The 24,043-nt window shown below is 39.2% G+C and overlaps 1 protein-coding gene and 1 pseudogene across 2 annotated transcripts; one reads left to right on the top strand and one right to left on the bottom strand.

Annotated features, from left to right (window-relative positions):
• LOC110063204 (tolloid-like protein 2) lies at positions 1 to 23,107 on the top strand. Of its 2 annotated transcripts, XM_020770163.2 has the most exons (6): positions 1 to 198; positions 5,253 to 5,288; positions 11,722 to 12,099; positions 14,936 to 15,403; positions 18,395 to 18,742; positions 19,196 to 23,107. In XM_020770163.2, exons 1-6 carry the CDS (start codon positions 162 to 164, stop codon positions 19,570 to 19,572), a joined length of 1,644 nt encoding a protein of 547 aa, XP_020625822.2. In that variant the 5' UTR covers positions 1 to 161; the 3' UTR covers positions 19,573 to 23,107. The 2 variants fall into 2 exon arrangements, with proteins under 2 accessions (XP_020625822.2, XP_020625823.2); XM_020770164.2 differs by lacking the exon at positions 5,253 to 5,288.
• LOC149103206 (uncharacterized) lies at positions 16,633 to 17,457 on the bottom strand (annotated as a pseudogene).
• Positions 23,108 to 24,043: the final 936 nt, after the last annotated feature.

Raw genomic sequence — 24,043 nt, 5'->3', positions numbered from 1 at the left:
AACGACAGAATCAGGACCCATTTAATGAAGTGGACTAAGGCCCCTGTAGCGATGCGAAAGTGTTTTCTGGCGGTGTATGCATACAATATCCCATCGACGGAGCTATCGTTTTCAGATCGTAACCGAAAGGAGACAGTCGTATACTGGCAAGTCTTTGGAAAATGATATTTGCAAGAGGGCTCACAATATCCGTCTTCGGTAAGTGAAGTTCACGACATTGCTTCATCATATGTCTGATCAATATCTCATTCCTTAGAGCATCCCAGGCACGTACTTCAATTACATATTAGTTTTGCAGAACTACACAGAACTCGTCGTTAGGTAGATCAAGCGCATTTGTGCCCCAGATCTGTGTCAAAATCGTGCATACGTGACAGGATGTTTATTACAAGTAACCGCTAGTTGGAGAGAATGATACCGGCTCAACGATCAAGAATAACTGAGAATAACAAAATCGGAAATAAAGGAATTCGACGATTTGATATGGTGACATATTGTTACTGTGTGCGTTGTTGGTGGCAATGTTGTGATGCGTGTTTTCCGTGTCGGCCATTGATAAAAGCGTTAATGTTTCAAGTTTGAGACCTCGTACTCGTCTGTATTGTACAACAAAAAAAGCAATACGCGTACTGGTAGCAAGAAAGCAAAAATCTGCTCTTTCTTGCCAAGAATCGCGTGATGGCATGATCATAATTTACATATTTTTTACTGTGTGCGTTGTTATTGACAACGTTGTGACGTGTGTTTTTGGATGAAAAATATTTCATTGAATCTAATTAGATATTTGGAGTTGTAAGTTTTGTTAAGTGGCAATACAGATTGATTGGACGTTGCTCCTAGTTTTCAAGACTAGTTCAGCAGTTATTGCAAGTTTCAGTTTGAACATATTTTTCTTTGCCAACAATTGTCTCCATGAAAAGATGATTGAACCACACTTGCATCATGAATATTTAAGTACAATAGTGACTCGGTCGCTTTCCATTCGACAAAAACCTCTGAAATTTTGGAATGAGAGCGAATGGTACGAAAATTTCCCGAGGTTTCAAGAACATCCGAAAACTGTTGAATTTTCTTGCAAACCATTCGATCGAAATTCAGGTTATTCTGAAAGCAAATAGAATGTAAAAGATTGAATTTGCAGGAAGAGCAATTTCGAAAATTTCGAAGGTTTGGGTGAAAATTCACTACAGTGGCACCGCGCTATAACGAAGTGCCACGGTACCAAAAAAAAATGTTCGTTACAGCGGGGTCTTTGTTATAGCGAAGACCCGGTCATAATGAATTATCTGGTTAACAGCAAAAATATTCGTTTTAACGGGGTAATTTAAAATTACCAAAAATTCAATACTACACATAGAAATCATTACTTTTATTCATTTGATACTGTAAACTGTAAGTGTAACGCGCTGACAATCAGGACATAAATTTCAAGAACACTTTCAATTTAAAACTTTTCAGAAGTAACAGTAACAATTCAGAAGTAACAGTAACACCAGTGGGAAATCATCAATGTCGTTTAGTGATCATCTTCCCGATTTGTCTCTACACAAACAAAGTTCCACGTTTCAGTTAAAAAATCTTCCAATGTCGATTGCTTTTTTCGACCCGCGACATCAATGGCAAGAAATGTGTCCTCCATAATTGGAAGGTACTGGAGAATTTCTTTTTCCCGGGCACCTGCCGTGTCACTGCTGACAACGAAGTTGTACAATAGTCATACTGCGGCATTTGCCTCGGAAGCAGTAACCTTTTCACGCTCCATTATCGAACAATCTTCGTTCTCAGAATCTTCATTTTCATCCTGGCTTCTTTATTCGGTCGCGCTACATCAAGCGCTTCTTCTGTCACCTCGGCCTCTGTCATTTGTTTGAAAGTGGTCTAAGTGGGCAAACTCCATAAATAAGCAGCAGCCAATGCGAGAGCTTTCCTACTTTGGCTGCTGTGCACTTATTCATAATTAAATCGTCAGTGTAAATTTTCTTATATAATTAAATAAAGTCTAAATAATAATGTAAAATTGTCAGAAAGTTAAGCCCAGATTGTGTTGCATTCCCTGGGAAAATATTTCTGACGATGACATTTCTGGACGATAGTTTGCCTTCTAATGCTAGCTGACTGATCTGATCTTTTTCTTGTTTTGAAATACCTGCATTTGCACAACAGAGGCCACCCTGCAAGCAGAGCCTTTTCTTACGGTACATATCCTTTGTACCGAGAAAAGACTCTGCACGAATCGTGTCAAGTTCTTATTGAGCATGCTCAGGGCGTTGCTAAGATACAGTTTCGAACCCAGGCCGTATCGCCCTTCATGTAGAATATAAACAGAGCGCAAAAAAGAGTCGTCGTGTAGAACTTGGAGGTTTTGCCTCCTACCCTTGGTTTGCAAACTCTAGTTAAAATTGAATAAGAACAGTTAAGGTGAAGAATGAAAAGGATTCGTGCTGCCTCTGTTGTGGGCTAAATGCTTAAATTTGTGCAGTGCTGGAAGTAAGTACAACTTTATACTGTGGAGTCACGATGTCCTTGCCAAGAAGATCGCAAAACAGTCGTCCGTCTTAGACTTAGAATTGGAACAGTTTTGAAGCAAACACAACCGAAGCAATCCGGCAGGATAAAGTTACAAAACCGAACTCTTATCAGCACTGGAGGACAATAGTTGAAAGGACATTTGAATACAAATTTCCTTGTAATCAAGCACACATAAATCGTATGCATGCGTGAGTAGTTTCGTGTGCTATTTGTTAATATGTCTTTTATGTAATTTGTATTCACCTTCACTATAAATGTGTCACCTGAGCACCCTCCTGATCACCATTGCCGGATTAGCGAGCTATAGGCAATTATACTAATTAACGTAAAGTTAAATTAAAGACACCAGAAATATAATGACAGCAATGTACAACGTGGAAGGGAGGTAGTTTGTTCTAAGCACCCATATTATAAGTGAAACCGAAATCTTTGATTTGCACGTACACCCCTAAGAGACATTGCACCTCCTGGCAATGCTAAACAAATTTGTTAAATGTGTTCTAATCAACCTCTTGACTTAATATAAGCTGTCAAAAATAATACAAATTAATAGAATTATAATGAAAAGGGTTATCAAGATAAAACTTTCAGCAAGTTTACATGGCTCTGATCTCCCTTCTTGTAGGAAGTTTTATCTTGATCGTTCAAGAATAATTTTTTAACATTTCTTTTGGGTAGGCTCCACAATCACACTGTTTACCACACACATCACAGCCCTTGTGCAGTATGGAAGGTTTTTGTATCTTCTCATTAAAAAACTGTTTCAGAAACTGTTTCCACATGCCTACATTTAACTTTGTTTTAACAAATGCCCTCATTGTGGGATCACAGTGATACAAGTGGTATGCATGGTAAAACAATATGGACAAAACATCAGAACCATTCCTTTCACCCCTTCCAACTGCTTGAAGGTAGGATTCCATGTTCTCTGGCACTCCAAAAATAACAACCCTTTCAGATGTTGGGTATGTTAACTCCCGTTCCCAGGGCACTAGCTGTTATTACCAGGTAAGTATTTCCATTGTGAGACAGTGAATCAGTCCTGAAGAAAACATTATATTATCCTTGATGTCTTGAAGGGTCTTTGAGTGATACATAGTCCCTAATTTTACTTTTTCATGGAAAGAAGTGTTGAAAAGTGTCATCAATGTCACCACGTCACTGCTGTTAACGACTGGCAGAAAACTGTGATTTTTTCAGCATGCACATTGTTTACCATATCATAATAAGCCAATTAAAGGTATCCTGTGGTTTGCTCTTAAGGATGCATTCCTTTGGGGTGATCTGGATCAGGATCAGTGATCCAAGATCACTTAGATCATGGTACATCAAAGGAACTGATGAATCCACTCTGGTCATGGATTCATCAGCTCCTTTTGTTTGATGCACAATGATCTGAGTGATCTTGGATCCCTAATCCTGATCCAGATCACCCCAAAGGAACACACCCTTAGCTTTTTCAACAACATATTTGACATTTCTTTTGTCAGGTGACATCCTAATGGTTTTGACAGCTGTCATTTTTAACATCTTATTAGTTTTATTAATTTTTCCGCAACTTTGTGCTGGCTGTTGCAGTCAGGCAAACACTGGAACTTTCAGAATTACTTTTACTGTATGTTGCCAAACTATAGAATAGGCAGCCTGGAAGGGAACTTGGCCATGACTACCAGTCCAACTTAACCAGTGTGACATGAATATCACCATGTGAATGTCAATACGTGATAATTAATCAGTAATTAATGTTGATTCATTGTAGCAAAGATTAAATAATGCCAACTAATAATAAAAATGCTCAAAAGTATGCCTGAGTAACAATAAAAACAGCACAATATGCTTTCTAGTAACCTAGTTTATCTCTCAAACCAAAATGATATCATAATTAAATTATCAGGTATATACAATCATGATTCAATTTAATTCTTGGTTTTATTTAACGTTTTATTTAAATTATTTCAGGTTTGTGCATAATTATCCTTCACCGATACAAAGGAAAGTAACACTGAAAAACAGTAAAGATGAGTATTACTCATGATCTGAAAAAAAAATGACAACTCACCAAACAACCACACAACGAGTTTCATCTAAAACAACACCAAAAATATTTTCTTCGCTCAGATTTGATGAACCTTCTTAATGCTTTACTTGAAAACAACAAATCGCCGGGGTCGCCTTGTTTAAATTCCTCGAGCTTCAAACAATTCATACCGAAAACTTGGTAAGTTTGGCTTTGGTCTTCGATCAGCGCAGTTAGCGGGCAGAGAAAATCAGAGTTCAGAGTGCTTTTCCAACTCTTTTGCGAACGGGAGCGAAGCTTGATAAGCTTATAAAATGAAAGATTTTCCGTGACCAGTGACCCTGGCTAAAGATACGAAAGAAGCTGACTGATGTTTGCGTGTAAGCAGAGCATCGTCAAGCATTTTCGCACGATCTCCTTTCGCCGGCCCTTTCGCCGCCATGTTTTCCTTGCATCCAGTGGGCTCAGTTTCGACCATCGGTTTCTCGTAAAAGTTGATGCTCGCACTCGAAAAACCAGTTTGACGACTGTAAACCAGAATGACTAGCCCGAGATTTGGGGCTACGGCGACTTCAAAGGCTAAAGCAGATTTGTGCAGAGCCTCTTTTTTTCGTCTCCTGTCCGCTCAAAAAAGCGATAAAAGAGGCTCTGCTCGCAAGGTGAACAGAGGCACTTTCTAATCTAGATATTTTTTGGTGATTTTCAGTGTTCCTTTTGACGGAACCACAAGTCATAGCTGGAGGTAAGATTGACACGTATAACACTTAGTTAATTATCAACTATGAGTTGATAAAGGTAAATGAACTGTAGCTGCCATGTTTCAAGAGTTAGTCATTCGTTGCATTGTGTTACACATCATGCTCGGTGGCCGAGCACTAGTGCTGGGCACCAGCACAACATGAGGCTGTGTTCAGATGCTAGCTACACTGTGTAGAATTGTGTTCACATTCTCTCAACACTTTAACTGTGTGGACTTCATCCATGTTATATGCGTTTCACGTTTGATATTACTGTTTAATATAGCTATCGTACTTTTGTAATATCACTTTGGACATGAAAAGCGCAAAAGAGCGCGGAATTTCACGGGAAGCACGAATAAATTTATTGAGTGAAGAATGATCCTCGCAGTAAATTTCCAATTTAAGCAATTGGAAAGAAGAAGCCTGAAAAAAATCAAGGCTTCAACGGGATTCGAACCCGTGACCTCTGCGATACCGGTGCGATGCTCTAACAACTGAGCTATGAAGCTTCACATTGGAAGCACACTGAACTACCGCAGTTCAAATATGAACTCAATTAATTGACCTCGCTCCCAATGTGTAGCTTCATAGCTCAGTTGTTAGAGCATCGCACTGGTATCGCGGAGGTCACGGGTTCGGATCCCGTTGAAGCCTTGATTTTTTTCAGGCTTCTTCTTTCCAATTGCTTAAATTGGAAATCTACTGCGATGATCATTCTTCATTCATCTACTACCGCAGTTCAAATATGAATTAGTTCTTATATACTTTACATCAATAAATTTATTTTTGCATCTAGAATATTTCATGTTTTTCTTGGTAGCATCGTTGTTAGGCATCTATAAGGACACTATTTGTATCCTTGTTCCATTTCGGTCCGTCAGACGTCATTCTGATACGAACTGTGCGCGTAGCAAGGAAGAGCGGAAAATAGGCATGACAGGAAACCGGTACCCACTTCAGTATCTAAGTAAAAGAAGTCGGGTACGGACATCACTTTATGGCGTAGATACTTACTTATCTGACAAAAAGGCATCTTTAGGTTAGTGCTCAGCGGGAATAATACCCATGCATCGTGCACAGACACCAAGTTCAAAGGTGGCCTAAAGCGTAAGTCACAGTAGTCCGCAGGGACACCGGTTTGTGACTTTTTATTACTGACTCAATTGCATAACAAAATAAGCAAACAAAGAAAATAAATTAGTAAGTGTATCTCATATTAAATTAAGGTTGTCTATTCAGTTTTAAAGTGGAGACTTCGAGTAACGACTTTTAGTCACTAAGCACATATAACTCCCTTTTAAGTCACATTTTCCTACACAATTGGTCTTTCCTAGAAATCTTGCCAAATTTCAATCTGTTACGAACATTAGAACGCGCGTTTTTTGGACCGTTATTTCCGAGAATTTACGGCCGCCATTAATTCTCCTTGTTCCAAGTCTTGGTCGAGAATTTGAGTAAATGACGTCATTTTCTCAAAAATACTACACGGGTCGAAATTATAATAACAATTAGTACTGCAATTCGCATAAGGAATAACAAAAACTTTGGCTCTTATATTCGTGCAATTTTCTACACTAATTGTTACTATAATTTCCAGCCGTGTGGTATTTTTGAGAAAAAGGCATCACTTTCTGAAGGTCCTATTAATTTCAATATGAAACTAAGGGACAAGATCATAGTCTCTTATTGATTGTTGGCATTTGTACATGTTGACTTTGAGAGGGTTTCTAGACCGATTGGCGTACTAGATCACAAACAGATCTAGATACTCGCGAAATTCGAAGGTAAATTATGAATCTCTTATTGAGGTTTTTCTTTGTAAAAAGAAGACCTCTTAGTCAACGGGTCTGGGGTATGTTATGAGCGGGTCAATGGATGAGTGAGTGAGTGAGTGAGTGAGTGAGTGAGTGAGTGAGTGAGTGAGTGAGTGAGTGAGTGGGTGAGTGGTGAGTGGGTGAGTGGGTGAGTGGGTGAGTGGGTGAGTGGGGAGTGGGTGAGTGGGTGAGTGGGTGAGTGGGTGAGTGGGTGAGTGGGTGAGTGGGTGAGTGGGTGAGTGGGTGAGGGGGTGAGTGGGTGAGTGAGTGAGTGAGTGATGTATGTGTGTCACACCAGTCAGATTGGGGTTACTATAAACAACCAATCAAATTGCTGCTTGTAAAGGTGAATCATATTTGTGAAAATTTTAGAACGGCCATCTTTGTTTTTCTATAAACAGAAACAGGTATTCTTGTATTGACCATATTCCGACATTTCCGATGCTTCGTTTACTGTGGTTAAGCCCAGGACTTTGTAGATGGGTTTCAAAAGATTTCAAAATTCGATAATCAACCGAGGAATCATAGTCTTTGATATACACTAACATGTCATCAATATACCATCAAGGCTTTGCTTTTCGCATTACTTGAAATTTCGAATGAAATTAGTCTTGACAACTTGGTGATTTCTAGAACAGGAGCGATTGTTTTTAGTGCAAAATACTCTTTTGCGATTGTGAGGGGGCTTTCGTCCGTGATGCTATTCACCAGGTCAGTTCCGATCGATATCCTTTGCATTACATGCAGTTCATGAAAAAAGAATTAAGTCGAAACCATTTATGTTTGCGCAAAAATTTTTCAGTTTGTGAATGCAAGTCTCAATTAAGTAACGCTGTTTACGGAGTAGTACTGTCTTCCCGTTAAAACGTTTCTTAGAATCAATACTGAGATACTCATTTGAAGTGGTTTTCTCTGTCAAAAGGAAAGAAATTACCGACTGGTAGTTATGAATGAGAACACTGCTGGAGTTTTGAAATTTGTTTTTGTCGCAGGTAAAGATATTTTTACGCCCGGGTCAAACGCCGTACTTTACATGAGCCGAACCCAATGACAGTTTGGGTCGACTCAAATAATTAAAAGAACGCCTGTTTGAGTCAAACGTCGAACTTAATTCAGTCGAAACGATCTGCTACACCAAATAAATAACAAAAGCGGTCTTGTTCAGTGGTTTTTCAAGGTAAGGTCAAAATGGCGCCTTTAGTCCTTTGATTATGCGTTTGGTTCGACTCGTGAAGATCGCCGTTTGTCGCAAAGTCGGTACTCAGGCGTTATTCACGGCTGGCCAGGCGTGAAGAACGCCTCAGGCGCTCCAAATAAAATCAGTCGAACTTAATTGGGTCAAACGCCGAACTTCACATGAGCCTAATTGGTTGAATTGGGTTTGGCTCATGTGAAGTACGGCGTTTGACCCGGGCCTTATTTGTTAATTTCAAATGGCAACTTGACCCTCTTTTTTTTCACGCACGAGTGGTTGCAATTAAAACTGACGAATCAGTGACTCTTGTTCTCACGGTCAGAATAAACAAACAAGAAGCCAATCTAGCGGCACGTCGAGACTTAATATAAATGTTTGGAAGTCTTTTTTTTAGGGTGCGTCCCTTTGGGGTGATCTGGATCAGGATTAGTGATCCAAGATCTGTCTGGGTCATGGTGCATCAAAGGAACTGATGAATCCATGACCAGAGTAGATTCATCAGTTCCTTTGATGCACCATGATCCAGACAGATCTTGGATCACTGATCCTGATCCAGATCACCCCAAAGGAACGCACTCTTAGTCTCTTCAGCGGCATTTTAATATCTTACATTAATGGCAATTCTTAAAAACGGAAATTTTTAGCAGTGATTTTCTTAAAGTTTGTTTTATAGAAACTCTTCAAATATTCCTGAAGACTCCATGGCGGCAAGTTAAATCGCAAATTAATTACATTAGACTTTGAGGCGACACAGTGGTTCTTTCGTTTTGAAACAGCTTCCTTCCGTAGTTCAAAGAGGTAAACTTACGTCTTTCTGTTACTGACTTTTTGTCACCAAAAAGGCCCTCAGGCGTTGAGAAGGGTAATGGGACAAAGAAACTTTCTAAGGTCTACAGATTTCACGGCGTATAGTAAAATTTATACAGTTTTTCATGTGTCTGGTTGTTTCAAGTCTTCAATTAGGTAACGCTCTTTTCCTTCAATAATGTGTTGAAATCGATATCATTTTGAAGTGGTTTGATGGAATATCAAAACCGAAAAAACTACGATCATTGCTGGCAACAGAAGAAGACCATACTACCGCGTGACCATGTTATAATTTAATTTGTTCTTGTTATAAAATGAGTCAGAAAAATTATCCAGAATCAACACCAATCTTCCGTTTACCGTTAGCTACTATGGCAGACTGCATAATGTTTAGCTGCCTTGCTGGTAACAGCTCCATGTAGTTTTAATAAACAAGCCACTTATCGACTGTTAAAAATCAAACCTTGATCAAAGTAGGCTTGATATCACATATCCTAAGGTGAAATTAATTCTAAATTTGTTTTTTTTTCTTCGCTGTACATCGTAACCAAACATACTTGTTGGATTAACTTCATCATAACTGTTAAGAAGGGTCCACTGAGTGTTGCTTCTTCCAGGAGCTTTTAATTCACAAAAAATTAACTCTTGCACGCCTTGCGTGCCTATGTTTTATTAGGGGTAGTCATTGGTGTTAGCGTCGTCTCTGAAAAAGCTTCCTAGATAATTCTTTTTAGACTTTTAGTTCGCATAGAGCCACAGCAATCCCGATTGAATACGTTTCTCTGGTTAGTGTGAAGTGAATTTCTCTTTTTGAGTCAAGTATATAGATATTTTCCGGTATCTGAAGGAATCTAGTAACTTTGCAAAGCAAGCACGAACGCCTTGCCATGACAGGTTACATCTCTGGCAGGGGAAAACGTTGAGCTGCAACAAGATGGCATTGTTACCACATGGAGAAACTCGTGAATTTCGCAGTGAATGATGACTGATATTAGCTAAACCTTGTGTAATATGGAATTACCCTTTCAAAAACGAAATACTCAAGTGAAAGGTGAATTGATCAACATGACATGGGGTGGAAGGTCAAAGGAAAAAATGAGTTCATATATGGAGTTCGATTCCTGATTTTGTTTTTGTCCCACGCTCGTTTCATGTTGATCAATTTACCTTTCAGATTTTGTTCCCGAGCTTAAAGCTTTCTAATTATTCACTTATCAAGAAACACTCATGTTTTAAAGAGAAAAAATTACTATAAGAAATAACCAACGCTTCTTTAAGGCCCCATTTATATGGTATCGAGTACCCGAGACAACCCTACCCCCGAGTTACCCTGGCCGAGGTAACTTTTAGCTTATTTCTTTGCAAAATTCAACCAACCGTTTACATTGGGATCGCGAACTCGTTACGGGGGGCGAGACAAATCGGGTAGGGTAACCCTGGCAAGCGGGACAACTTTTCTTTATATAAACGCTTTGGCTCGCCTAACCGGGGCAACTCTCGGCGTGGCGAGTGTCACGTAATGCCTAGATTTAGGTTTTAAGCAGAAATTCATATCAAAGAGGTGACAATTAACTCGGCAAAACCCACTGTGATCGAATGACCGCGGAAAAGTCAAAGAAAGAGGGATATTTGCACATTCAGTTATTCAATAAGGGTTATGAATGATCATACAGGGTCAACTTTGACTTGGCCTACAGGGACTACGTTTTCACATAACTGGGGCCTAACTTTAACTTTCCCAAAGATCTTTTCTCCGGACTTCATGTCCACAGCAGAAAGGTTATTTAATAAATGTTTACCGACGCAGTAACATAATGTTGACAGATAGAAACCAACCTTTTTGTGACTTGAATTGAACCTTTCGCAGCATCTACATCACAATTACGTGACGTACGCCCGAACAATTGAGATTTAAAAAAACACTTTCCCCAATCAACAAACGAACCGGAAATTTTAACACACTTAAAATTAAAATTACATTTTTAGCGAAACACTCGCAGTTACGTAACATGTTGCCCTAGAGATGTCAAACGATATATGCCCCGTAAAACAGCGAAATTTCGAAAAAAAAGTTAACAGATGATCAGCCAACCCCTAAGTTGCATAATCCTCTCCCCCTTTACAACCTGTAACGTGCTAACGCAATTCACGAGTTAAAAATGACCTTCAAGTTAAAATATCTTGGAATCTAACTACTTGTAAGAAAGAGGTTAGAAAGATGCTATTGACCCTTTCGAGGGAAAATCAAATGAGGGCCAATGAGCTATAAGAATCACTGCGTACAATAGAAGTCTTTGTCTAAGTAGTCAAAACAAGCTCATATGATTCAGATTTTTACAATGTAGTCTTGCACTTCTGAGTGTTAACAGAAAATAATTACTTAAATTAAGAGAATTACGTAGGTCTGGCATCCAAACAAAATAGCCGACTCTGGGAACAGATTACGTCAGTAGTAGGAAAAATTGCCTCTGTGCGAAAGAAAGTTGCGGATCACGAAAACCTCGGACCGTGAATCGCGTGACTATGCTCCCAAGAAATCAATAAACTTTAACTGTCCGGTTTTACTTTTAATTGTCCCTAGAACTTTAACCAATAATTAAATGATTATTTGGTTGACAGGGTCAGGATGTAGTGGACTTGTTGAAACTATTTATCTAATCAGCACTCCAAATGGCTCAATCTACAGTCCTGGATATCCTAACAATTACGATGACAACGAGAATTGTATGTGGCGCTTCTTTGCTCCCTTTGGAAGCAAAGTCCTCCTCTACTTTACAACATTTGAACTGGAATATGTTTCAGCGTGTAGCTTTGACAGCGTAGAATTGTTCGATGGACGCGACAATTCCTCCCCTCGTTTATCAAAAAGCTGTGGTAGCAGTCTTCCCTCACCAGTCTATTCGTCCGGTCGATACATGTACATGCAATTCAAGTCTGATAGTTCCAACACAAAAAAGGGGTTCGTGGCTCATTACAGGGAACTTATTGATTCATCAGGTGCGTTTTTCAGACAATGGACAGTAGAACCTCTTTAAGGACACCGAAAGGGCAGAAGTGAGTGTCAGTATGTATAGAGGAAGAGAATACGGAGACGTCTTTACTACGAACAGTTCACTTAGTCCCAGAGTGAATCGAGAATTCATATAATCTTTAACTTTGTAATACAGACACTCAGGTCTGCCCCTTCAGTGTCCGTATTTAAAAGACCCGACAGTATTAACTGTGTTGTATTTGTAGTCGCATAATATGACCATCAATGTAACACGACAAAATAAGAGTTATCAGTTGGTCTGCAACTTACGGCAGCCCAGAAGGGTCACCAACCATTTTTGTTTTTGTTTTGTTTTTGTTTTGTTCTTTTTAATTTTGTATTTTTAACTTTTGTTTTTGTTTTTGTTTTTTCTTTTGTTTTTTGTAATTTCTGTGTTAGTTTTCGTTTTGCCTTTCGTTGTAATTTTGGTTTCTGTTTTGCGTTTCTTGCGTTCAAAAAGGAAACAGAAACAAAAACCGGCATTGAACAAAAGCAAAAACGAAAACGAAAACGAAAACGGCCGAAACAAAATCGATGAGTGTAGACCATCATGCTTCACTTGCAGTTGGGAACTTTACAATCCATGACGTGAAAGTAGTAAGTACGGAACGTTTACCACAAAGGGGGTCTTTGTACTGTGTGCCACTCATGTAAGGCAAGGCATGTAAGGCATGAAAGGCAAATTCTGTCCCCCCTCAGTGGCCTTAGTAAGGTATGGGTCCCTTCCAGTATTGTCTCCTTCGCCAGAAGGAGCCCACGTGCAATATGTTTCCATCTGTCAAGTTTCTATTACACTGAAACACGCAAACCTCAAACAATAAAATAGAAATAAAACACAGAACACGCAAAAAACGAAACGATCATCGTGGAAAGTGAAAATAATTTCTTCGCTGCTTTTGAAGCCAGTAGAAGTTTAGGGCCGTAGCCAGACTTTCAAAACAAATGAGGCAAGTCTTGCAAGCTCCGAAGGCGCGCGTGCAATAATTAGTTCATTGTGAGAGCTTAAGATTACATTCGTTTCCGTTAGGCTTGAGAGCTCTGAAAATGATATGCTTTTATTTATATAACGACCTTTTAACACCTTTTTACAAGTTAAGAAAGTTGATGAAGAAATATCCTTGACTTTACTTGAAATCTTTGTGACCTTTGTACTTGTCCCAAGACAAGTAGACAAGCAATGAAATGGCCGTACGCTTGACGGCCAAAAGATCACACAACGGTCATGTCATGGATACTGCCAGCAAAGCATGATGGTCTACACTTACTGATTTTGTTTAGGCCTTTTGCAATTTTGTTTTCGTTTTTTTTTTTTTGTTTTTTTTTTTGTTTTCGTTTTTGTTTTGTTAATTTTTGTTTTTGTTTTTAATTTTTGTCTGCGTTTTTATTTCTTGTTTTTGAACAGAAAAGAAAAGATGACAATGAAGAACAAAAACAAAACAAAAACGGAAACAAAAATTAAAAACAAAAACAAACAAAAATTAACAAAACAAAAACGAAAACAAAAAGTAAAAGACAAAAAACAAAAACGGAAACAAAAAGTAAAAAAAACAAAAAACGAAAATGAAAACAAAAATTAAAACAAACATTAAAAAAATAAAAATGGTAGGTGACCCTTCTGGGCTGCCGTAATACGCAACTAGCCAAGTGGTAAGCCTAGCTGCTGGAGCTTACCTCGTTTTCTGTAAAATTTAGCTACGAAAAGTTTTTCTACTACACGCTGGATGGGATGCTAGTCCATCCCAGGGTTACCACCCAGTTTTAAGTTCGCCGGCACCCATTTGCATAGCTGAGTGGAGAGAGGCATTGCGAGAGTAAAGTGTCAGGGCCAAGGACGCAACACCATAACCCTTGCCAGGGGCCCTTTTCTTGGAGGTCCCGAAAAGTTTTCGCACCCGGAAAGCCATAGCAAAATCTCAAACCTAATGAATGCAGAGCTATTTTATTCACATAATCTTAATATGTACAGAGGTTCCCTTCGTACAGGAAGATTCAGACGTATACACCTCTCTGTTTTTAGATACAGATTAACTGGACATGGCTTCGCGGGCCCGAAAAGTTTCGCGGTCTTTCGACAAACAGGCCCTAGTGCTAGAACTCGTACCACTCCGCCCGGTTTCCGGTGCCACTCTAACAATTAGGCCATTGCGCCGTCCAGGGAAGGGAAACAGAAATCAGCTCGAAATAACGGGGATCTGGAAGTAATAGAATTCAAAATAGCCAATGACTGAAAAAGACACGGGCAGATCCAAGGGAAATGGTTTGAAATAAGCAAGTTCAAATCAGCGGGGTCAAACTGTTCGTGTTTAGTTGTTTTTTATCCATCCCTTGTTGCTGTTATTGTTTATTTGTTGAGTAAAATAAAAATGTTCTAGAAAAAAGGGAAATTTCGAGTAAATAATCAACTTTCTGCACGTCGAATTCAGTAACATGGTTAATGAGGGTTATAAATACAAACTACAATTAGCATTAAAATACAAGGAATATTACTAGCTGGGATGTTATGCACACTCTGATTGGCTAAATAACATATACACCATTGTCGTGTGAAGAATACTCAAGGTACATAAAAAAGACTACGCTTCTTCCCTAGGTTCCTTATTCCTGGTGGAACTTAATAGCCATGGAATTTTGGCGAATATTGAACTCTTTATTAATGTACCAATAGAGTGGACAAGACAAAATTACAGGAATCACCGTGCGGATTTTCTGATGTTAAACAAAACATTTAAGGGGTTGCAGTGAGGCACAGTCGTTGAGGTCACTTTCAGTTATGAACTTCATTGACTTAAGTTGTTATTTTAGGTTGTCCACAAATCGACCCGGGAGCTTCTGCTGGCGTCATTTACAGCCCCAATTTTCCTTGGAACTATCCAAACAGCATATCATGTAACTGGACTATAACGCCAGTACCTCGGTGGAAGAACATAAAATTAAGTTTCACGAAATTTGATGTAGAGTATTCTTACCCCTGTCGCGACGACTACGTTGAGGTGAAAAGTGAGTATGGTGTCCAGATAGGAAAGTACTGTGGTTCTACAATCCCCTCGCCTGTCACCTCGTCTAGATATATTCATGTTCAGTTCCACTCCAGTTATTGGACCAGTGATTCTGGATTTATGGCATTTTACCAAACAGGAGTCAGCTTTTCAACTCCAAACCCAACGTACTGGCCAACGCAATGGCCAACGCACCCGTACTGGACTACATACCCGGCTACCTACTCGCCGTCTAAAGCTTCAATTTACGCCTGTAACAAACATTATCAAACAAGTAAGTTCTTTCTCCTGTCCAATTTTAGCACACGCTTCAATATTACTATGCAAAATCATGGAAGTGAATCATTCTGAATAATACCGCGGTATAATGGATGCTATTGTTTATATTACCAGCGCGAGCACAGACATTTTGTGAGTAGCTTGATTTCTAAAAAAAATTGTGCATGGCGACGAGGTTGATCGTTAGGCTTGTTATTTTTGTATTGGTAATAGCACGGCCTAGCTCACACTTGCGATATAACGACATAAACATAAGGACATAAGAAGGACGTTATGTCGTTATGTTTGTAGTGTGAACATGCTGACATCCTGACATAACTGCAACATAAAAGCATGAACGTAACTACATAAGGAAAAAAACTAATCTTTTCCTTTGTCGTTATGTCTGTGTTATTATGATGTTATGTTTCTGTCAAAACAGGTCACATTAGTATTTTTGTGAGTAAAGCGAACAAAGTTCTGTGTTCTATCAAAGTTCTGTAGGCATCGCTAATGCAAATGTTTTTTCTTGGCCGTACAAATCTCTTGTACGGCCAATCTTGGAAAATGCGGTACCAGTCTGGTGTCCGTACCTTGTCAAGGTCATCCGTACCCTTGAAAACGTACAGCGAAGAGCATCAAGACTTTCATTAACTCAACGCAAAGGAGAGATGTCCTACGAAAACCGATACAAACTACTAAAATAGTCAACTCTGTCCGACCGTAGAACTTCCCTATCTTTAGTTATTGAGTGTTTTTACCATTTGAAATTTGAAGACTTTTTTGATTTCGTCACGACTCGGTATATGAGAGAAAATCATCCGTACAGACTTTATGTCAAACCCGCAAGACTTAATTGCCATAAACATTCATTTTTCATTAGGATTTTTATATTATGGAATGAATTACCAAGAGATGTAGTGAAATCTGACAACCTTCAGCAGTTTAAATCTAAGCTCAACTTTCTTTGTCAGTCCTTATCTTTAGTTCTCATTCGTATATCTAATTTGCTTCTGGAATAAATGAAGCATGTATGTATGTATGTTCTAATAACTGAGGCTTTGGACAAACAATTAAGAATAACAATCGGCGATAATAATTTCGAATGACGTTTCGATGATTCATTCATCATCAGCAAATTCTTAAAGTCAGATTCTTATGAGTAATTTATGTACTAAGAATGCGTGTGAAAGTCTCGTTGCATGTCATTAAAAATTCTACAATGTGGAATGTAGAGAGTGTTAATTAAGTACTAAATAGTGTTGCTTTAATTGACTCGGATTCAGTGTTCAGTTTAGGTTTCATTTCATAGATGAAGGGCATTTCGTAAATTAAGAATTCAAATTTCCCACGACATTTCTTAAGGATGGTAAATTGTTCGTTAAAAATCTTTGTTCCTCTGATTGTGGGCGTCATGCAGGGTTTTCCTATAGCTGAATACTTGTGTTCATCAATGCGTTGGAAAAGGTGTCGGCGAGTATAGCTCACACAGATCACATTTGAATTTGTAGACAACACCTTGTTGACTTATTAACGGTGGTTTGGCCTCTGCTACTTTGATGTCATCGGCAATTTTCTTGCTTGTGAAAACTGGGCGTACATGTAGATCGCTGTTTATTTTCTTTCCACGATCGGACAGCTGTCTTCATACAACGTCAGCTGATATTTATCCTTGGCTGGCAGAATAATCCGAACGGGTGCATTTGCTTGAACATCGCGAACTTATGGTTAATTTTGCGACTCGATGAATCTAGTTACGGTGGAATTAATGAGCTTCTCTGGGCACTTCAGTTTCAAGAAGATCCCTTTCAAGCTGTCACATACTTCAGGAAATAGATCTGGTGAGGATGAGAGACAGTGGGCACGGTTTAACGTAGTCATTAGAAGGGATCGTTTGTAACGGGCATCAACATGACTTTGATAGTGGAGAAGAAGGCCCTTATTTGTTGTTTTCCAGCAGACACATGTTTTCAGCTGCTTTCCAATCTTTATGAGCTCCATTCCGATAAAAGGTAGTTTGTTGTTGTTTGCAACTTCCATCGTGAGGCTGATTGCTGGGTGTGCAGATTTTCAGTTTCAAGAGCAGCGTGTGCGCAATCGTTGTCAATCAGGGAATAAAAAACGATGATAGAATCAATCAGATTCGTAGATTTCCAAACAGAACTCAGCTGAGTGGCTACTAAGGGCAATTATATCATGCTCTACACATATGGTAAGCGTACGCGTAATTTGCTGTGACGTTTTTTAATTCTAATTTTCTATATTTTTGGGGGCGTTTTCAATTAAACAATTTTTTTCAGTCGCGCTTGTTGGATGTGAGACGATTATAGCCAACTCGGCGCTACGCGCATCTTTGGCTATCTATCATCTCATATCCAACGCGCACTCGAGGGATAATTGTAAGCTCGTGATTTACGAATTTTTCTCGTGTTCTTCCGACATCCCGCGCGGTTTATCAGCCTATAAACCACAAAAACTTGTGGTCTATTGCTTAAGTAGACACCCAGATGATCGCTTGTCGATAACGTGACAAATTGGCGCGCGGCCGGAATAACCAGTCACGCTCGAGAATTTTAAGAGAGTTACGATTAGATTTGTTATCACCAGTTGGTTTTGCGGTTTTTCAGCCTAAAATTCAGTAAATACACGAAATATACAGTTAGCAAATTAAGGATTAGGGTTACCTTTCTTTCTAGGTAAAGGTAACTTTATATCAGATTTAAACGAATCTAAAAACGGAGCGATAGCTACACAACACAGAATGAAATAGTCGATGTCAATTGAGTCGTTCCATCGATAACTATGGATTAATCGATTACTTTTTTCGATCAGCCATTGTCATCGACTGGATAAAAGCTCTAATACACTGTAGCTTGCAGCTGCCCTAAGAACCTTGGGCAATGTATAGCGGATGCACTTTAGAACAGACATGACGTCACTTTTAACCCTCCAGTTATTGCGTTAGTAATTGTGATCTCACCATTAAATATGTCACTTTTTCTTTAAGAAATTTTTGTTGCAAGCTCAAGTTCGTCATCCATTGCAAGCAGTCTAGATATTGACGACTACTATCCCACCAGCATACCTTACTCGAGTTGCACATTTAAAATTGACACGGCGAATGGTTACATTCTGGAGCTGAGTTTTACAAAGATGACCATATCTAGCTGTTCGAGCTGCTCGTGTGGATACGTAAAAGTTAGAGATGGAACCTCATCATCTTCTCGGCTTCTGGGCACCTACTGCAGTTCAAACTATCATGATGTTGTGACATCTAACGGAAATCACATGTTCGTTGAATATTATGCCCGTCAGAGAAGTGACAAGTTTAAAGCAACAGTCCGGTCCAAGAAAGGTACTGACCTCTTAGTTATTATATGTTCGTAAGAAATTGTGGTTTTTTAATTTGTTTTAATTAAATCCTGTCAGGATTCATCAGTCACCTTAGATAGCAGATGTCTGCAAAGTGTCCTCCCTTGCACAGCCGAGGGACTCATTTAAACTTTCTGTCATTTTGTGAGTCACGGAGGTAATTGTCAAATTAGACACGTATGCGCAGTTTAAAATTTGAGATATTAGAATGAGCTTCAGTGAATTTTGAATGTTCGTTATCATAATCCGAAGCAATGGGAAATACAACTTTAACTTGTGAATAAAATGCCAAACCAAGTGGAATATGTTTTATATAAATGCAATGGACACTAGTCAGTGTTGTAGATTTGATTTAACGTATTCTGACAATCATACTGCATAACAGAGAAAGCTCACAGTACAAAAGAGTTACTTTGTTATTTGATTCCTTCTATAGCTCAAGGGGTCAACGTTCCTGCCATTGTGGTGCCTATTGTTGTTGCAGTTGTCTTGTTTTCGATCATCTTTGTTGTAATCAAGTCCACCAAGATCAGGCGTTTGTCTTCTGTACATGACGTTCCTGTACACCCCATAGCACGTGGTGCCGAGCAACCACCAACTACACAATCTCCGCACTCTAATACAGAGTTTGATATGAGATACCCTCCACAGTCTCATACACCTGAAATATCACAACCATCGGCCCCAAATACAGAGCTTGTCGTACCCCCTTATCCCGAACCACTAGCCACAGCTTCTCATCCTCCACTTCCGTCCTCCACTGATTATTCACAAGGTAACACCAACATGTCACTGGCAGTTGAGACGGCATAGATGTGAAGGTTTCCAAGATGGTCACTAGGAATTATGGAAGTTCGACAACGGCTGATTTTGTTGGAAAAAATCTCCCAGATAACAACAGTATGTAGTCTCGAAAGTAAATGTAAAGGCATTAGATGAACTGGTGCAGTGCAAATACAGTGGAACCTCGCCTTACGGCCACCCCATTAATACGGCCACCTCGTTATTCCGGCCACTTTATTCTGGCCCAAACAATAACTCAGTCCGTCATTTTCTTATTCAAAGAATCCGTTTATACGACCACCCCGTTTAATACGGCCATATTTTTGTGGCCCGTTGGTGTCCGGATTATCGCTGTTCCACTGTATCTGTGATAGTAAGTGAAAATAGCTTTAAAACTAATTAGTTTTGTCGTGTTAGTTACTCAACTGAGTAATATAAATGGTGTGGAAAAATATTTGTTTAACTTGAGAACAGGGTATAACAATTTAACCCTTTGAGGCCCAATTGCGCATATCTATGCGTAATTAATGCTCATGCTCTCTGTACCACTTGTGACGTCATCAATTTAAATGTCATCAGATGTTCGTGATAAGCAGATAGTAGTATTAGGCTAGGCCTTTCCGTACAATGGTCAGATTTAGATATCGACGACATTCCGACGTCGCAAATCGAAAAACAACGTTATCAGTTTTGGTGCAAAAACGGTGGTAAAATGGTCCACTATGCCTATGATTGATCAAGGTCCTTTTCTAGGCTTCGCCCGTAATTAACATCCAACGTTTCGCGGCAGCCAGAAAGAACAGGTAACGCAAAAGGTAGCCAGAGTAAAAGAGCCGAGAAAAAAAGAAAAGAAAGGGGCAACAAACAAAATTGAGAACCGTTAATGGCAAAAAAAAGAAAAGTCCCAATTTTGGCTTATGCGCATGCCCGGAATTGAAATATTGCTCAATTTTGTACGTAATCCTCGAAAAATCTCTCCTTTTGGTAAAAAAGCTTTCTTAGCAAAACTTAGGCTTATTTAGCGTCATAGCAGCCAAAAAACCTAACTAAACGGTAAAAACGGGTATTTTTTGGCGAAAATTTGCTATTCAAAGGGTTAATAACGTGTTCGTCGTAATGCGCATTTAATGAAGCACCCTAATTTGGCAAAGCATACAATGTAAAAATTCTCTACTTTTTCTGTCTGAGTTACTTAGTTTAGTTTTTTCAGCAATTTGAGCCTAATAATCTATTTACTCACCTAGACTTGAGGGGGTTTTAGAACTGACCAGGAAATGACCTGTAACTCGGTGGTTAGAGCCGATATCCGACGTGCGTGCTCAAGGTCACGGGTCCGTTTCTCGTCAGGCACTGACTTTTGTGTCTTTCTCATTTAAAAGTTAGTAGTTTTTTTTGGTAGAATGGAGACCTGTAGTGGCCCGAGCCATGCTTACAACATATTCTACTCGCTACTGTAAACGCCAAAGCGGTAAAAAAGATTGTACGCCAGGTCCGAGACTAAACCCTGCCCATGATGAGAGAGTTTGTTAAAAAGTGAGTTCGTTAAAAAAAATTTCCCTTTGGTAAACAACTGTCTCCGTTTATACTGGCAACGTGGTTATTCTTGGCCTGGGAATTCAAGAGGGAAATTTCTTCTTTTAGTGAGTTTTCAAGGAGAAAAAAAAAGATACACGATAGAGCTTTGTTCCGCAGGAACAGGTTAGAGAGTACTTAGATGATAGTTGTTTTTTATTGTTTTTACTTTCCAGAATTGTTTTATTGTATGAACAGTTTTAATCAGTGTTAAATAGTATTCCCTGTAAATATTTCATTATTTTATATCGTCACCAATTACTGGATTTATTATGCATTGAACTCACTAACTCTTTTCTGATTGGCCGAAAGCATACTGTGAATTTTCGAAATCAGCGCCTGTGACGTCATCTAACTGCAGATTATGCAATAATCATGTCAAGGACACTCAAGGTCATGTTATTTATGACTGTAGTGTATGATTTCTTAAGGTCATCATGTCCAGTTTGTGTGCTTTGTGTTGCTTGGCGTCAGTGAAGAAGCAAAGACACGACTTCCATTTTTTTTTTTTTGATGTATTCAATGTATAATAAAACAATTATCAGATTCGGTTTTAGTGATATCCAGAATAATCAAGGTCTCGGTGAGGGTTATTAACCTCAGCCTTGAACTTCGGCTGATAACCCCTACCTCGACCTTGATTATTCTGGATATCACAAAAACCGAATCTGATAGTTGTTTAAAATAGGCCATTTCCGAGTTGCCGTTTGCCTTTGTGTCAAAACGAGTCTTTGTGCTAAACCATTCATATGAAAGTGAGTTCCGCCTACAGGTTCATTTTCACGCAGATCAAACCTATTTTCATAAGAAAAGGTTTGCACGAAGACTCGTTTTGAAACGGAGGCACAAGGTAACTAGGAAATGGCCTATTCTGCATGTGGTTATTGACGTTGTGGCAAAGTCTTGGGAGGAAGGAGTGTGTGCTCCCACCCTAATTAAATATGTTTTTACATTCGGCGGAACTAAACTGTGACAATGACAAAGAACGCAAATTAGTGACATGAAGCACCGAGGTTTTCAGCGGAAACCTTATACGGCAAACCGCTAGAGGTCACGTGACTCTGCGCTGCGGTCACTTTTGGAGCAACGCGGGTTTTCAACGCCGAGAAGTAGGTTTTCACGGAAGTGATTTACTTGAACGTTTTTTATCCCGAATTTCTGTTTATACCACGTGCTCAGAAAGAAGATTAGAAAACGAGTTTTTTAGTACATGGTTAGATATAATTTTTAGCCATTGAGTGAAAATAGGAGTTTTTGTTGCCATTGGAAAATCAAACACTGCTGTTGTCTGGAAATTCAATATGGCGGCCTCTTCAAGTGAAATTATTCTTTCATGTTATCGTAGCTAAACTGATAGAGGTCAGAAACATCCAACGCCAACTGCCTAACCTGAAACTGCTGTTTAAAGTTTGCCGTTAACATGAAAACCTTGGTGCTTCCTGTTGGTATAAAATGAACGTGCCCCAATATGGCATTAATTTAGTGTTTTGGTATAATTATATACAAGGTTTGACAGTTGTGATGTTTTCATCTCAGCTCAGAGTTTGACGCCCCGTCCACACTTCGCCGGAGAAATTTGAAAACGCAGCTTTGTTTCTACGGTTAGGCCTACCGTCCACAATAATTCGTCACGAAAACGGAGCTCGAAAACACCCTTCAAACCAGAAGAAATCGAAGGCGCCGTCTTTGCGTTCTACTGTGGACGGATCACGGAGCTTTTAGAAAACGATGACGTTACGATAATCGTGTGATTTCCCCCCGAGTTCCTTAAACACAAATCCAAAATGACCGCTGATCGTTGTGTGTTCAAATTCCTCCGGCATAGTGTGGACTGAAAACAGTTGACGCGTTATCAGAAGGAAAACACCGTTTTAAAATTTCTCCGGTGCAGTGTGGACGAGGCATGAGCTGCTCAGCTATCCCTGTGTACGAGTCATGAATATAAATAGGAACTGCTGCAATTTGATTAAACTTCTTTACTTGTAAATGACAAGGCCTTACTAGTTTCAGAAATACTTGAGATGCTTTTTTAGTGATCACTTTGCAATACTTCTCGAATGTGAGCTTGAAAATACATCCATGGTTTTAAAGGACGACACAAGCAAAAGCAATTTACTTAATTTGAGACCTCTAGTGGAAGTCAATTGAATCGTTCGGTACAGTAGGGGATATAAACGTATGTTGATATCAAAATAGGTATCATTTCCAGGAACACTCTTGACAAATTGGAGTCTTGGTATCATTATCGATAACTGGATGTGGCGGCTTGCCACTGCGATTAAAATCAGATTGTTCTCTCCGTCGGCTGATCGATCACGTTTTGAGCCTTTTTGTCACAGTTTCTGACCCCAGACCGTTTTTCCCGATCCAGTCATCCCTGCAACCATGCGAGTGATCGCTGACACTTTTCTGGAGGCATTGGTATACATGAAACAAAAACGGAATTGCTGTGATTACTGTTCATATATAACCTTCCACGTTAAAATATATAATGGCAATTGAACTGAGTGGAGTGCAATTTGATCTAAAATCACAAGTATGATTTCAGACCAAAATTGCACGACACGAAGTTCAATTGCCACTTTATTAGATCCATTTTGAAATCGCACAATTTTATCGCCTTAAATTTTAGATTTTTGGTGCATTGTTCCAGTAGCCGGTTTGTTAAAAAAAGCGGAACCGGAAACGCCTTTACGTCTCATTTAGTATGCAAAACGATGTCATGTGACGAAAACTCATTCGAGCATGACAAAGAAACAAGCAGTTCTGATCTGAAGTCAGAACGAAAATAGTCTACTTCAGGTATAAAAGTTCAATCCTCGTCGCCTGAATCAATTATGGAAGGCCTTCCTTTCTTCTGTGGTTGAGGCTGAGACTTTTCATTGTCTTTAGAGAAGGAATTTGAAGGTGCATATCCTGTGTAATTCTG

The sequence above is a fragment of the Orbicella faveolata genome, unplaced genomic scaffold (assembly GCF_042242905.1).
Source record: "Orbicella faveolata isolate gen_17 unplaced genomic scaffold, um_ofav_v1 contig_35, whole genome shotgun sequence".
In the NCBI taxonomy this organism is placed as follows: Eukaryota; Metazoa; Cnidaria; class Anthozoa; order Scleractinia; family Merulinidae; genus Orbicella; species Orbicella faveolata.
The sequence above is the reverse complement of the archived record's forward strand: the minus strand, read 5'-3'. Positions and strand labels throughout refer to the sequence as shown.